Below are 16,642 nucleotides of genomic sequence, written 5' to 3' on the forward strand. Positions count from 1 at the left end.
GTTTTCTGAGTGTCCCCTTTTGGAGGCTGGGATACTTTGTAGGTGGAGTAGAAGCCAGTGTACTCTGTGGTACTGAAGGTTTGGGGAATGTGGGTCAACCCAATGTTGTCGTCATCTAAACACATTCCTTTCCCTAGCTCCTCACAGTAGGGTATACTGAGGTTTCTATCATGGCTCTGTCCTGCCCTGGTCCAGGCTAATTCTGATTGAGGTGGGGTGCTCACACTGTTTGTGGGAGGGGGGTTGCTCTGCACTGGACACTGATATGCAAGTCTTTTGGTCACAAGGAAGGTAACTGATTATGGCGCATTCCCCCAGCTGGAACTCTGCTGCCCAGGAACACATTTCATGGAAAAGCCATGCCCCCCTCTACTTCTCAAGCACTGTCAACCATAATTACTTGTTGTTGCCTTGCTTGTCTCACCAATGGGACAACCTGGTGATTATTTATTTTAATCAAGCCTGAAGCTTCTGAGCCGAAAGACATGTCTTATGATCCTTCTACAGACAGCTTCAACATGTGGAAGTAGATCCTATATCCTATATCCATGAAAGCTGGAGTTGGGAATTTAATCCAGGTTTTCTCCTTCCCTCTCCTTTACCCTCCCTCCCTTCTTTTTTCTCCCTTCTTTTCTTACCTTTCGTTTAGTTTTCCTATTCATTGTAAAACCCATACATGCTCATTGAAGGAAGTTTAAAAAATTCAGAAAAGGAAAAATAATCCATAATCTTATTACCCAGTTACTGTATTGATGGTTTTCTTGCTACACATTGCTACCTGGAAGTTGTTTCTTATAGCAATTCATGCCTGCCTCTACTACAGCACTTACACTGTGAGTTTGAAATCAAGATGTCAGAAGGCCCTCCAAAGGCCTTGAGGGCAATCAGTTCTTGCTTCTTTCCAGTTTCTGGTGGTTGTAGGTATTGGCTGGCTTGCTGCCTCTGTGGTCACACTGCCTCTTCCTTTTACTCTGTGGGTCTCTTCTCAAGACACTTGTCATTGGATTTAGGGCCCACTCTATACTCCAGGATGATCTCTCAAGATCCTTGACTTAATCACAACTGTGAAGATACTCTTCCAAACAAGGCAACATTTACAAATTCTGAGGATTAGGGTGTTTCATAAATCATCTCTAGCTGCTATAACAAAAATACTACAGACCGGGTGGTTTAAACAACAGAAATGTATTTTCTCACAACTCTGGAGGCTGGAAGTCCAAGATCAAGGTTCTGGTTGACTCAGTTTCTGGTAAGAATTTTCTTCCTGATTTACAGATGGTTGCTTTCTCACTGCGTCTTCACATGGCCGTTCCTTGGCACATGTAAACTGAAAGAGGTGAGAGAGCTTTCTCTCTCTTTTAAAAGAAAAATTTTATTTTTAAGTAATCTTTACACCCAACGTGGGGCTCGAACTCACAGCCCTGAGACCAAAGTTCACATGCTCTAATGACTGAGACAGCCGGGTGCCCCTCTCCCTCTTCTTATAAGGTCACCAATTCCGTGGGACCAGAGTCCCACCCTTACAATATCTTTTAACTTTAAATACCTCTTTAAGGCTCTCTTTCCAAATACAGTCACATCGGGGGTTAGGGCTTCAACATCTGAATTTGGAGGATACAATTCAGTCCAGAGCAGATACGGAGATATATTAAAAGGTCACCATTCAACCCATCACATGGGGTCATGTGTTACACAACAATAGATAACTAACACGGTATTGCAATAATTGAACATCTGCTTCCTTGACTAAACTTGAGGACGAGAATTGTCTTGTTCACTTTTGAATCCTCCAGCTCCTAGTCCAGTTTCTAGCTCAAAACTCTGTCAAAAAGAATACATAGTTTGTTGACATTTTAAAAATATACAGGATAGTATTTAATGATATGGAAGACACATATGGTATCTTTTTCTCTGGAGGAAGCAGTTCACAAACTTTGTATGTTACTGTTGTAAAAATGTATAGACTTGGGGCTACTGGGTGGCTCAGTGGGTTAAGGTCTCTGCCTTTGGCTCAGGTCATGATCTCAGGGTCCTGGAATTGAGCCCCGCGTCAGGCTCTCTGCTCGGCGGGGAGCCTGCTTCCCCCTCTCTCTGCCTACCTCTTTGCCTACTTGTGATCTCTCTGTGTCAAATAAATAAATAAAATCTCTTTAAAAATACATTTAAAAATGTGTAGACTAAAAGAAAATATACCAAAATATTATTTTTCTTTGTCTTCACTGAATATGTACTACTACTATAATGTATTTAAAATATTTTGAATAAATGTTTTCTTATTTATTTTACATACTTTGTATATAATTCTGCATCTTTTGTGCGCAAAATTTTAATGAGAACTAGTCCATGTTAAAACCTACTTTTCTCAAACATTATTTCGTAACGCTACATTGGACAATAAATCCTTATTTTCTGAACTATTTTTCTATGGAATAAATTATTTTGCACGCAGTGACACTGCTTCTGAATGTAGAAAACACCTCGTGAGCTTACCTCCTTCACCATTAGCCAGTTTCTGGACACTCAGGTGCTAAATAAATTCTTGTAGATGGATAGACTGTTATTGCTAATACATGCAACGATGAACGATTTTTCCTTCTGCAGTGTTCCTTGCGCGCTCACAAAAGTCTCAAGTGCCGTGCAGCCGTCTGTGAGAGGGCCTCGAGGGCATCTTAAGGGAAACGTCTTAGACTCTTCGAGAAAGGGGTCACGTAGAGTTAAAAAAATACTAAGAGGGGCGCCTGGGTGGCTCAGTGGGTTCAAGCCTCTGTCTTCAGCTCAGGTCATGATCCCAGAGTCCTGGGATCGAGCCCTGCATCGGGCTCTCTGCTTATCAGGGAGTCCGCTTCCTCCCCTCTCTCTCTGCCTGCCTCTCTGCCTACTTGTGATCTCTGTCTGTTAAATAAAAAAGATATATTTAAAAAAAATACTAACGGATGGGGCACCTGGGTGGCTCAGTGGGTTGGGCCTCTGCCTTCAGCTCAGGTCATGATCTGGGTCCCGGGATCGAGCCCCGCATCGGCCTCTCTGCTCAGCGGTGAACCGGCTTCCTCCTCTCTCTGCCTGCCTCTCTGTCTGCTTCTCTGCCTGCTTGTGATCTCTCTCTCTCTGTCAAATAAATAAAATCTTAAAAAAAAAAATACTAACGGCTTTTAGATCCCTGAGATCTTTATAAATATTTTTCAACCTATAGCGCGGTGAAGGCAAACGCCTACGAACTCAAGGAGCAAACTACTTTGTCCTTCCCCGGACACTCGCGAGTCCTCGCACCTACCACAAGCTCTCAGGGCCGCAGCTCGCGGGAGATTGCTCGCGCGAGATTGCGTAGCACTCGGATTGCGCACGCGCGTTCTCCTCCCTCCCCAGCGAAGGGAAAGGGGCTTTTTCAAGCGCGCTTGCGCACACGCTGCGCGGGAAAAGGTGGTGGAGGCATGTCTGTGAGGAACGCGGCGGCAGGCCTTCCCGGGCCTGGGAGGGACGAGGACACGACGCTGCTCTTCGAGAGGGCCCATTACAGGCATGACCCGTGCTGGCTGCTGCCCGTGCCCCCACGCGTCTGTCTGGCCTGCATGGTGGAGCTGCTGCCGGAGCCCTGCGTATCGGTAAGAACAGAGGCTTCGGCATTTCCCTCAGCAAACAGCCTTCCCTCGCCAGACCGACTCCCTAGAACCTGACGCACCTTCCCTCCACCGGGCCCGCTTCGTTAACTTGACCTGGTAAGCGGGCCTGCTCCCTTGCTAGGCCGGAGTTGCCTTCTTTGCTGTACTATCCCCGCCTCAGTTTACCCTGCAGGCCGTCCTGCTCGGAGCAAGGGCCGCTTTCCCGACTAGCCCCTGTGCCTGGCTCTGGACCTCAGCTGGGCCCATTCCTGTCCGCTAAGCCCGCCACCTCCAGGACGCGCTGGCTCGCATGCCCGCCTTCCCTTCCCTTCCCCGTAGCTGCCCTGCCCTTAGTTGCCGTCGCCATGTCTCCTGGATTGAGCCTCGGCTCGGCCCACGGGCCAGGTGCACGCGCAGCCGAGGCTCCTCATTCCCTTCCCATGTCTTAGGGTGTAAATGTGGGGGCTGCCTTGGTCTCTGCGATGGCAGGGGTGACAGGCAGAAGTTACAGCCAGGCAGAGTGCAGTGAAGGGGAAGAACTTTCTAGTAAGCAGAGCTGGCTGAAAAATGGGCTTTCCCCCTCACTGCCTGCCCACCTCTGTAGTGAGTTTTTTTTGGTCCGTGGAGGCATCCAAGAAAAGTTTGGGAGATCACTTTTCTCTCAGATTCATGAGAGGGGCATTCGTCCCTTGGAGGGAAGGGGGGTGGGCTAGATCAGTGGTTCTCAAGTTGTTGTCTTATTCTCAGGATGCCTTTACACTTTTAAAGTGTGTTGAGGACCTCAAAGAGCTTTTGTTTATGTGGGTTGTATCCGCTGATATTTACTGTATTAGAAGTAAAAACAATTTTAAAATACTAATTTAAAAATACTGCTAAGTCCATTATATATTAGCATAATTGGTTTTATTGTGGCAAAATACACATGACATAAAATCTACCATTTTAAGTGTACAGTTCTGTAGCATAAGTAATTTAAGTAAAAATAATGATATTTTCCAAAGTAAAAAGGTAGTGAAAGGAATGGCTCATTTTTGCAAGTGTCTTTAATGTCTAGCTTAATAGAAGATAGCTGGATTCTCATATATTTCTGCACTTAATCTGTTGTGTATTACTTGTCATGTAATCTTTGAAAAGTTTCACTGTATGCTTGTGAGAGAATAAGAGTGAAAAGAACAAACTGCATTAAGTATTATATGAAAATAATTTTGATCTTTTGGATACCCTGTAAGGGTTCTGGGCATCCTCTGGTGTTCCCAGGCTACCCTCTGAGAACTGATAGTTCTAGCTGATAATATTTGAGATTTCATTGAGACCAGGAGTTCTGAGGCTGCCATTCCTTGATAGCGAGTCAGACATAAAGAGATAAATAAGACGGTTAATAGAGGAGAATATGAGAAGGCTAAAAATTACTAGGATTTTAGTAGCTAGATATATTTATGGTCAAGAGCTGTTGGGATAAGGAGGGAAACTGGGAAAAAGGTTTTTTAGAGGAGGAAGCATTTGAATTAGGCTGGAGAAGATGAGTGAGATTTGTTCCAGAGGCAATGGGAGAGCTTATCCCAGGAGGTAGGTATTAGCAAGGAGGAGTTCGGGGAGGTAATCAGAGTGTTCGAAAGGAAGTTGAGGGAAGTGGGATTGAAAAGCCAGGTTAAGATGCGTTCCTCCAAGCATTTGAATCCAAGCTAGAGTGTGGACTTAATCCCACAGGTAAAAGTCCTCAAGATTTTTAGATCACTAGCTTAATTATGTAGGAGGAGCTGATGAAGGAATACATGAGATTTGCAATAGCACAGGTTAGAGGCACCAAGAAAATGCACTTTACTTCTTTTTTTTTTTTTTAAGATTTTATTTATTTGACAGACAGAGATCACAAGTAGGCAAAGAGGCAGGCAGAGAGAGGAAGAAGCAGGCTCCATGCTGAGCAGAGAGCCCGATTCGGGGGCTCGATCCCAGGACCCTGGGATCATAACCTGAGCCGAAGGCAGAGCTTTAATCCACTGAGCCACCCAGGCAACCCTGCACTTTACTTCTTACTGAATGCACTTTTTTTTTTTTTTTTTTTAGCTTCGGCTCTCACCAATTGAAAGGGGGATGTTGTTAGTTATACCCATGTTCCTGCTCTATCCTCAGTGCATACTCCCTTTCTTTTTCTAACTTTTGCTACTATCTTGAGCACTTTACACAGCTACTATCCAGTTCCCTGTACAGGGAAGTGAATTGAGTGTGAAGATTTATGTCCATGTTGAATGGAAGGATGCGTTTCTCTACCGACCTCTTTGAGGCTTATGCAGGGTCTCCAGAATCACTCTCCTGGACCGTTGAAGTGGAAAGGGCACTGACCTTGCATAAGACCTCCTTGGAGACATTTGAGTCCTGGGCTTCTGTTTTCTCATCTATAAAACGGTGACAGTAATACCTATTTTTGCTTGCTTCACCAACTTGTTAGGTTTAAATGAGCTAGTAGACAAAAGAGTGATTTGTGAATAGTAAAGTGGTCTGTAAATACAGGGTGGTGGGAACCTTAGCTCATGAATAATCCTCTGTATGAACACATGGATTCCTGTGTGTAGTTTATGCCCTTTTTCCTACTCCCTTTAGGGATATATGACCTTACTATTGTTTAGATGAACCCTTTGGTATCATTTTGCAATTATATTTAGAAATTACAGTTGTTTGGGTTCAGAATAACTGAGGCTTGTTTTTTTTTAAGATTTTTTATTTATTTATATGACAGAAAGAGAGATCACAAGTAGGCAGAGAGGCAGGCAGAGAGAGAGAGGAGAAAGCAAGCTCCCCGCTGAGCACAGAGCCTGATGTGGGGTTTGATCCCAGGACCCTGAGATCATGACCTGAGGCAAAGGCAGAGGCTTAACCCACTGAGCCACCCAGGTGCCCCCTGAAGCTTGGTTTTTACTGAATTTTTTTTTTCATCTCTCTCAAGCTGGTGCGCAAGAAGCATGTGCTGTCCTGCTTCCGAGATGCTCTCTTGAGGCATGCCTCGCTGGTCATGCAGCTGGTGGCTCAGGATCAGAGAATCTGTATTCACTTCATAAGCACGCTTTTTGGTGAGATTAGAAGGGGAACTTGGCATGAATTTTGTATGTATAGCATGTATATTTGTTTTGGGGTTTGGAGAAGTGGGTCTTGGAAAGACAATTTAGGTTTTTGGCCATTTATCAGTTTAATGTATTAGTAAATTATTTTGTCATATTATGAAGAAATGATCCCCTTTCTAAGACACATGATGCATTGGATGGTAACTGGCTTTGCTACAGCCAAGAGGGTTGTAAAAGTGTGAATATGAGTATGGGAAATGTGTGATATTCAAAAAGTCCACTCTGCCCCTCAAAGGGTCAGAAGGTCCAGACTAGACTCCATTGTCCTGGTGTGACCTGATTGAATTACTTTCCCTCTTCTGTGCCTGAGATGGATTAAAAGGTCCCTTCTTTTAATGTCATTATAATGTCCTATGGAAAGAAACCTTTCAGGGAGGAGGGGAGCTAACTCATATTGGGTATTTTTCTCTGCTAGAGGCTTTTCAGGCTTTTAACTGCCAAGACAGTTCTTTAAGGGAGAGAAGATGGTCCCCAAGGCTAAAGGAAGACATGGTTAACAACGGGAAGAACTGGAATTTTACCCCAGGTCTATTACAGACCCCAGAACACTTAGTTTTTATACTGTGCCACACTGACTGTTTTTATTCTTTTAAAGCCAGAGTGGGTCACTGAAAGTCTAGGTGTTTGGTGTTGAGGATAGCGTTTATCTGGGACATTGCTTAAAGCTGCTATTAGTCTAGAATTTATAGCTTGCCTCTGTGGGTTTGTTTCTCTTTTAACTATTTACCATCCCCATCTCTTCTCTCTCTCGGCTCCAAGGGCTGTTATGCAATGTGGAAGATGGTAGTGTAACAGACCTCTGTATTGAAGGTAAGGTGAAACTGTGTATCTAGCGTTTGAAGCTGAGGGTATTAACCGCAATTGCAGCTCTGGTTATTTGAGATCTTAATGAAATAACTGCTTCATTTTAGAGACATATCAAGAAAAGTCAATTGTCAATCTGTGTCAGAAACCAGGGATACATAGATGGGTAAGACATGGTTCCTGCCCTCTAAGAGTTTACAATCTGGAGGAGAGGTTGGATGGCAAATAATGAGAGCTGAAGAACACTGTTAGAAAGGCATGTACAAATTCTCTTTTCATTCCATCCACATTTGTTGGTTAAAAGTTGTCTGCACATAGGCAACGGTAAGAGCTGTGGAAGTGTAGAAAGGGTGCGAGGAGTGGCGTGCCTGTCTGGCTCAATCAGAAGAGCATATGGCTCTTGATCTTGGGGTCTTGAGTTCTAGCTTCATGTTGGGGGTAGAAATACTAAAATAAACTTTAAAGGGCTTGAGGAGAAAGAAGACAAGAGAATTGGGATAGGAGGATTCTTGCAGAAAGAGCAAGAATTGTATCAGTTAGGGGCTAGTCAAGAAACAGAAACCACAGGAGTTATTTAAACAGGGAAAACTTAGGGGTACCTGGGTGGCTCAGTCGCTTAAGCATCTGCCTTTGGCTCAGGTCATGATCCCAGGGTCCTGGGATTGGGCCCCACCTTGGGCTCCTTTCTCAGCAAGAGCCTGCTTCCCCCTCTCCCTCTGCCAGATGCTCCCCCTGCTTGTACTCTCTCTCTGTCAAATAAATAAAGTCTTCTAAAAAATAAACAGGGAAAACTTTAATATAAAAATTATTATCTGGGTAACTGAAGGCAAAAAGAGAACACCCAAGTTTTCACAGAGGTAGCAATATCATAAAGCAACTCCCACCCTTAGGGCTGGGGAAACAAAAGGAGGTTGGAATTACTAAAACATAAATTTTCTCTGAGGAGGGGATGCTGCTTGACTGCTCCTGGGTCTCTGACCATTCAGCCTTGCAGTTAGCAGCTGTAACAGATCACAAGTTAATATCTGTATATCCCTCTGCCCATCTCTCGGTCTAGATAATGTGGACAAGAACACCACTTGAAGTTTGACCACTGGCAGGAATGGGGAGATTTCCCTTCACCGTTCGACCACTCTTGGGTGGGGCTATAATTCTAAAGCCATCCTCTTCTGATTGGTGCCAGGGTAACTTGCAGACCTTCCTCAGAACCCCGGAACTTTACTGAGGTGGTGGGCACTAGAGACTGCAAAGCCAGAGAAGAAGGATTTGCTCCTTCCTCATTGTTTCCTGTTTGCTGCCTACCTTCTTCCTGTTTCTATTATCCTAGAATGTTTCTTTTCAGAAAGGCAGAGCCTTTCTGAAGTAGCCTCTAAATCTTATTTGTAGCTTTTCCCAGACTTGCAGAGCCAGCCTCTTCTTCACTGCTCCTCAAACATGCCAGCAGAAGCATCACAAATGATTGTATAGAAGGATGGGTTTGGGGCTGAGAGATAATATTATAAGCAATTATAGGTGGTTTACGTGCAGTAGCTCATTTAGTCCTAACAACCCTATGAAGTTGATACTATTATTATTTCCCACCAGAGGAATTAAGAGTCTTATTTAAGATCCTATAGTTAGGGCACCTGGGTGACTCAGTGGGTTAAAGCTGCTGCCTTCGGCTCAGGTCATGGTCTCAGGGTCCTGGAATTGAGTCCCACATCAAGCTCTCCGCTCAGCAGGGAGCCTGCTTCTCTCTCTCTCTCTCTCTCTCTCTGCCTGCCTCTCTCCATCTACTTGTGATCTCTCTCTGTCAAATAAATAAATAAAATCTTAAAAAAAAAAGATTCTATAGTTAGTTTCTAGAAAAGGGAAATCTATACTATTGAGTGTGCCATAGTTCTGTTTTCTAGTATATAAAGGAGCAAACTGTGAGGAAGAAAAAAGTAGAGAGAGTATAAAATAGCAGTTTTCAACCTGAGCTTCAAAATAGACTCACCTGGGTAGCTTTAAAAATACCCAAATGCTTAGGCTCTTTCTCTAGAGATTCTGATTTAATTTGTCTAGACTGGGAGTTGGGCATTAATATATTTTTTTGAAACTTCCTAAGTAATTCTAATGTGCAGCCTAATTGTAAACCACTTATATAAAATGGTAAAGAAGCCAGGAATCCTTTGGTTTAGATACATATACACAGTTTAGGGAGATAGAAAAGACTATACTGGTAACACAAACAAATGACTTTGAGTAGAAGGGCTATGAAAGGCGACGTGTGGGCCAGGAGTTTGTCTTCTGGTTACTAATGCTACTGTGTTTGCTCAGTCCTTATCCAGCTTACAACTCAGCTGAAGTTAGAGCAGATCATTCATTGCCTGCTGGATGAGTGCCACAAAGAGGTCAGTAAATATCTGTGGGTTCTTGAGTACCCCTCAGAATCCTCAGAAATCAGAGCTGTGTGCAGCCCTCTTTGGATAGATAGTTGGGGAGGTTGGAATACATAGAGAAAGGGATCTGCGTGATCAGTGAGTCAGTGGCAGAGCCAGAGCTCAGGCTTGGGCCTTCTGATCCTGGTCCGCTACTGTTTGTAGCTTCCCTCCTTCCCCTTTCAGTCTTCCAAACGCTGCGTTTGTGCAGTGAAGTCCCATCTTTCTGACATAATCACCCCATGGCTATTCTCCATGTCCAAGTACAACATAGATTTTCTTGATCAATTTAAGGAAATATGTTTACTATGTCTTGGCTTGCTTGGTGTTTTTATTTGGTTTGAATTGTATACAGTATTTTATACTAAAGTCATTTGCTTTTATCAACATCTAAGGCAGGCACTGAGTAGGTATATTTAACTTGCCTTCTTCTTCAAGGTAGTCAAAGATACCAATTTAATAAGTAGTTTTTGCATTATGTTTAAGATTTAGAAATAATATCAGAATCATTTTTTTTATTTTTTACAAAAGGAAGATATATGTTTAACACCAAGAGAAACATGCAATTATAAATTATACTAAATTATCATAATTACTCTGCATGTGATTAATATATCAGGTTGAATTTATAATTATATATATCAATACTTATCACTATGACAGTGCCATTTAACCCTTTTGAGCACTTTCCATATGCTAGGCACTGTGTTAGGTGGTTTATGTGCAGTATCTCATTTAGTCCTAACAACATTATGAAGTTATTATTATTTCCCACCAGAGTAATTAAGAGTCTTACTTAAGATGTTATAGTTAGTCACTAGAAAAGGGAAATATATACTATCAACTCTGCCTATAAACCATTAAGCATAGGGACTGGCAAATAGAGTTCAATAATGGTTATGATAATGATAATGTATATATATATTTTTAAATTAAACTAAATTTAATTTTAATTTTTACTTTTTTTTTTTTTCACTCAGCCAGAATTCTATCTTATGATGTTCCCAACTCTCACCCCCCAGTTTCTGGCTGTATAGGAGACAAAAAATATGCTAATTTTAATTCAGTTTAACTGTCATGTACTGAGCTAGATATGAGCACTCAGAGAGGAATCTGACTCCGAGCCTTTCTCCAGGGAGATAGACACTTATTTAAAGAAGCTAATTACTGATTGTATTGAGAGACACATACAATATAGGCTTTGGTCTGGATAGAGCAAGATACATTTTGGTGGGACATCTGTCCTGATCCTAATTTATGGAGTGGAATGTGTTCACTTTCTATAGCTGTGTAACATGCCCTCCATGAGAGGCAGCCTGGCCACCCTGACCCTTCTTGGCAAGTTGGTGGATGCCATCCCTCCCCTGGCAGACAAACTTGTAATGGAACACAGTGAGTGACCTCTGGGGAGGAGTTGCTACTACCCTTTTACCCGGTTTGATCACACTTCCATCTGGGTGGTCCATTCAGTATATACACCTGGGAAATCATTACTTTCCTTCTCTAGGATTTAATTTTCCCATCTGCAAAATGTACTCTATGTTGGCCAAGTCGAAAAAAGTATTTCTTGACTCTGATCTTGAGTCATTTTGATTCACTATGTTAGTACAAACTAATTAAATACTTATTTTGAACCTTCCTTTGGGTGAAAGGAAGAATTAGTTCTGCAATATAGAAGTATTTTTTTCTATCAGTAAAAAGCAAATAAATATCTCACAGACTGTTTACCCCAGGGTAAGTCACTGCACTTCTCTAAGATTTGGTTTTCCCTTCTCATTAAGTGCCCAGAAATCATTTATTATGGGGGATTATAGGGTATTACTATTACTACCCTACTGGGCACAGTAGTCTGGAGTGTCATACAGCAGTTGACATACAGCTGGCATACAATTGACATACAGCAGTTTCATACTGTTTTATGGACAGGTGACCTGATGGAGCATCTGTTGAGAGGTTTAGTGTACCCCAATGAAGGGGTGCAAGCTTCTGTCTGTTACCTCTATGGGAAGCTGTACTCCTCACCAGTGGCTGCTGAGATACTTTTGGGCCATTTCCGGGAGAAGCTGTGTCCTCTCTTCCTTTCTACCCTGGATGGTGCCCAGACAAAGGAGCTACAGATCAACTGTTTGGGTAAGATGTAGGTTTGGAGAGAAAAGAGAGAACGCTTTTGAGGTTTTGCTTGAGGACTTGAGATGTTGGCTCTTTAGTGGTGGGAAAGTTTGGTGCCTTATAAAGGGTAGAAGTCATGGGTTTGGAAATAAGATCCACAGACTGTGAGACATGACTAGAGTTGGTGTGGCATCTTAAAAATTTTTGCCTTTGGGTGCATGGGTAACTCAGTTGATTAACCATCTGCCTTCTGCTCGGGTCCTGGGATTGGCTCCACGTTGGCTCCCTGCTCACTGGCGAGTCTGCTTCTTCCTCTCCCTCTGCCCCTCCCCCCACTCATTCTATCTCCCTCACACTCCCTCTCTCAAATACATAAATAGAATCTTACAAAAAGAAAAAAAGAATGTTGCCTTTGGAAGAAAAAGAAGAAAGTGGCACAACAATTTTCTACCTCTGGTTTTTACTGCCTGTCCTAGTGTGTCCTGTTTTTTGCTGCTAAGTTATTCTTCACATTGTACATCTTGCATTCTCTCAGTTTCCTATTTGAAAAATCTTCTATGGTATCTCTGGCCTCCAGGGTGATGTGCAGGTATTTCTACTTGTTATTTGAGGCTCCTTAGGAGCCCCAGTGTACCCATTCAGCCTCTTCTGCTGCGTCCTTACTTAGGTACATAAGATCTATCAAATGCTTCTGAGTAGGGAGCTTTTGCTTTTTGAACAGAGCACATGGCCACTGTGACTGGAGACTGGGCGAGGGCCTGTTCTTAAGCAGGATCTACAGGGAAAAACATAGTCTAAGTGACAATAGTTTCTTTTCACAGTTTAGGCCAAGAGCTCTGTTATGAACAGTCCAGTCACACATAGTGAGTATTCATTTTGGCCCAGGCTCTGGGCCAGGCTCTAGGATCATAAAGATGACCAAACCCAAGATCTGTTCTGAAGCAGCTCATAGTCTAGTATAGAAAACAGACGTGGACAATTAGAGCCCAGTGTGGTAAGTGTTGCCATGGTGGTGGTATATGAAAGTGTGGGATTCTGTTCAACATTGGGTTAGAGGTCCTCGCCAGAACAATGAGGCAAGAAAAAGAAATAAAAGGCATCAAAATTAAGAAGGAAGAAATATAACTGTCTCTGCAGATGCCATCATTTTATATACAGAAACCCTAAAAACTTCACCAAAAGACTGTTAAAAACTAATAAATGAATTTAGTAAAGTCACAGGATATAAAATCAGTTTTTTTTTCTAAATGCTAATAGTGAATTATCTGAAAATTTTAGAAGTTAAAACAATCCCATTTATAACAGCATTAAAAATAACAAAGTACTGGGACACCCGGGTGACTTGGTATGTTAAGTGCCTGACTTTGGCTCGGGTTATGATCTTACAGTTCTAGGAGCCTATAGGCTCTGTGCTGAGTGGGGAGTTTGCTTCTCCCTCTACCCCCCACCCCTACTGCTTGTGCTCTCTCAAATAAGTAAAATCTTAAAAAAAACCCCACAACAACAAACTTAGGAATGTTTAAGGAGACATGAAGAAGTTTCCAGAAGATGTCTGAGGGGCTTCCTTGGGTGTACTCTGGTACCCATACTCCTCTTGCCTCACCTTCCAAAACTTTCGTTTTTTAGGTTTGTTGAGGCAGCTGCTGAAGTATGATCTCTTTGTGTCCGTGATCATGAACAAGTCTGTGCTGGCGGACAGTACTGAGGATGTTGAGGGGCTGCCAGGAGAGACCTCATTGCCTTTGGTGCTCAAAAAGGTGATTGTCCTGTGATTCCTGGTCTCTAGATTCAATAACAAGGGAAGCCAAATGGCTCCTGGCCCTTGAATTTCTACTCTCTAAGGTTTCCAAGGTGTTTTCTTCCTGGCCCAAACAATATGCTATTAGAGTACTGGAAGTACAGTTGACCCTTTAACAACCCAGGGGTTGGGTTGGGGCACTGACTACCCCTTCATACATTTGAAAATCCACATATAACTTCCAACTCTCCCAAAACTTAACTACTAATAGCCTGCTGTTGACCAGAACCCTTACTGATAACAATCAGTTAACACATATTTTGTATATCTATTATATTCTTTATTCTTACATTAAGGTAAGATAAAGGAAAGAAAATGTTATTAAATAATTCATAAGGAGGGTCACCTGGGTGGCTCAGTGGGTTAAGCCTCTGCCTTTGGCTTAGGTCATGATCTCAGGGTCCTGGGATGGAGCCCCACATTGGGCTGTTTGCTCTACAGGGAGCCTGCTTCCTCCTCTCTCTCTGCCTGCCTCTCTGCCTACTTATGATCTCTGTCAAATAAATAAAATCTTAAAAAAAAATTTCATAAGGAGGAGAAAATATTTATAGTACTGTATGTATTTATTGAAAAAAATCCATGTGTAAGTGGCCTGTGCAGTTCAACTGCTCAGGGGTCAACTGTAGGTTTTATTTCAGTTGTGAGTTCTTATATACACATCTTCTCCTTAACATCTAGGTTGGCTGATAATGCAGAATACAGGCATCAACAGAAACAAAGCTATCTCGGTTATTTTAGGGATAAACAACTTGCTAGAGCCCTCTTTCTCTGGACCCTGCATTCCTTGAGCCTTATTAATCTGTCTCTTTCACCCCATACAACCCAGTGCTCCAGCCATATGTAACTTCTCCCTGGCCTTGCATGTGTCAGGACATCCTGTTTCTGTGCCTGTGTAGATGCCCTTCCCCTTTGCCTTAAAACCTTTCCCCTCTCCTTTGTCCATTGATTCCTCAAGGCCTGTAGGGTTCCCTTGTCCTCTTGGTTCCTTTAGGTAGAGTGTACCTTATGTCACAGCACTTACTTCACCGTATTGTGGTTGTTGTACTGGGAGTTTCTTTAAGGCAAAACCTGATTTGGCTGTATCTCTCTGCAGTGCTCAGCACAGGGCTTGGCAGAACTACTTATCCTCATCTGATAATGGGGATATCACTAAATGACCAGATTGTGAGACTCCTTCTGCAGGAAGGAGGAGGAGCTCTGATCAGAAGTGGGAAAGGGCAGTTGGGGATAGATAAGGTAGGTATTAAAAAGCCAGCGTAAATTGCTCCTTCTTGTTTCTCTGGGATGCCTCTAGAAAGGTCCACTCAGGGCCTGTGAACTCTGAAGAGCAAGTCCTATGTCTCTGAACCAGAAGATCTCATATTAGGTTCTTTTCTGTGCTTATTTTGTTGCTGCCATCAGGGAGTCCAAGGTAACATCTAGTTAAAACATTTGATCTCAGGCTCAGCAGGGCACAAGCTCTTATGTCCTCACAGTGCACCAACAAAGCACAATGGTGGCAGGGACAGAGATTAGAGCACTTCTCCAGGGGACAGGTCTTTGTAGAGATAGGAATCTTGGTTTCGGGTTCCTCTTCTCCTTTCACGTATGGAGACTGTTCCTCTCCTGACAATTTTAGATGATCAACATATTTTACTATAGCAACCAGCAAGGCTGCGGCTACGGTGAGATACGTGAGGCACTTGCCTCAGGTGTAAAATTTAAAGGGATGCTAAAAAACTCAGCAATCAAGATAGATAGTATTTCAGTGCAGTATTTTTTTTTTAATCAATGCAAAAAATTCATAATGAACAAAATAACAAAATTTTAAATAAAGAGAAGACTGACATGAATTCTTTTACATCTGTTCTGGCATTTTTGTCAGAGTCTAATGCTTCTCCTTCCTGTTTTGGCTGATAATCAATGTATTCTTCCAAAATTCAGGTCCCTATTATTGTCAGTGTTTGTGTCCCTGCTGTTGCAATGTTGATTCATTCATTCAGTCAGATACATACTGAGCACCAATTTGATATGTCAGTCACTGTGTTAGGCACTGGGAATATCGTGGTATATAAATAGATGAGTTCCTTGTCCTTGTATGGCCTAGTGGGGAAGGCAGGTTATGAACAAGTAAATAAAAAAGCAAAGTAACTCTTAATTTTGCTACAAAGGAAATAAAGAGGAAATGAGATAGTGAGGAAGTCCAGGTATAAGCTGAGTGGTCAGGCAGGGCCTCTCTGAGGGTTGATGCTTGAGCTGACACTTGAACAATTAAAGTAAGCCAGTGATCAATTATACCTCAGTGAAACTGAAAATAAACAAACTAACAAATGAATAAATAAAATAAGTAGGTAAGCCAGTGATATGAAGAACAGGTAGAAAAGTATTTCAGGCGGATAGAATAACAAATGAAGGCCAGAAGAAGGGGGACGTTTGATGTGTTCCAGAAGCAGACGGAGGCCAATGGGATGGATGGTGGGTAGAAAGTGAAGTGGCAGGGATGAGTCTAGAGATTAAGCAGGGAAGATCGTGCAAGTCCTGATGAGTTATAGTACATAATTAGGACTTTTTTAAAAAAAGATTTTATTTATTTTACAGCAAGAGAAGGAATACAAGCAGGGGAAGTGAGAGAGGGAGAAGCAGGCTTCCCCCTGAGAAGGGATCTCAGTGCAGACAGAGCTCAATCCCAGGACCCTGGGATCATGACCCAAGCCAAAGGCAGACGCTTAACAATTGAGCCACCCAGGCACCCTAGGCCTTTTTTCTTTTTAAAGATTTTATTTATTTATTTGACAAGGTGGTGGGGAGCAGACAGGACAAGCAGAGGGAGCAGGAGAG

The 16,642-nt window shown here is 42.6% G+C and overlaps 1 protein-coding gene across 1 annotated transcript in view; it reads left to right on the forward strand.

Annotated features, from left to right (window-relative positions):
- Nucleotides 1-3,428: 3,428 nt before the first annotated feature.
- MEI1 (meiotic double-stranded break formation protein 1) overlaps nt 3,429-16,642 on the forward strand; it is a 79,781-nt gene continuing 66,567 nt past the window's right edge. The window contains exons 1-7 of the mRNA XM_059187119.1: nt 3,429-3,599; nt 6,538-6,661; nt 7,472-7,522; nt 9,818-9,891; nt 11,205-11,310; nt 11,845-12,048; nt 13,654-13,784. Of these exons, the coding sequence (XP_059043102.1) occupies nt 3,429-3,599; nt 6,538-6,661; nt 7,472-7,522; nt 9,818-9,891; nt 11,205-11,310; nt 11,845-12,048; nt 13,654-13,784 (861 nt within the window). The remainder of the gene's footprint in view (nt 3,600-6,537; nt 6,662-7,471; nt 7,523-9,817; nt 9,892-11,204; nt 11,311-11,844; nt 12,049-13,653; nt 13,785-16,642) is intronic.

Source organism: Mustela lutreola, chromosome 8 (assembly GCF_030435805.1).
Source record: "Mustela lutreola isolate mMusLut2 chromosome 8, mMusLut2.pri, whole genome shotgun sequence".
Taxonomy (NCBI): domain Eukaryota; kingdom Metazoa; phylum Chordata; class Mammalia; order Carnivora; family Mustelidae; genus Mustela; species Mustela lutreola.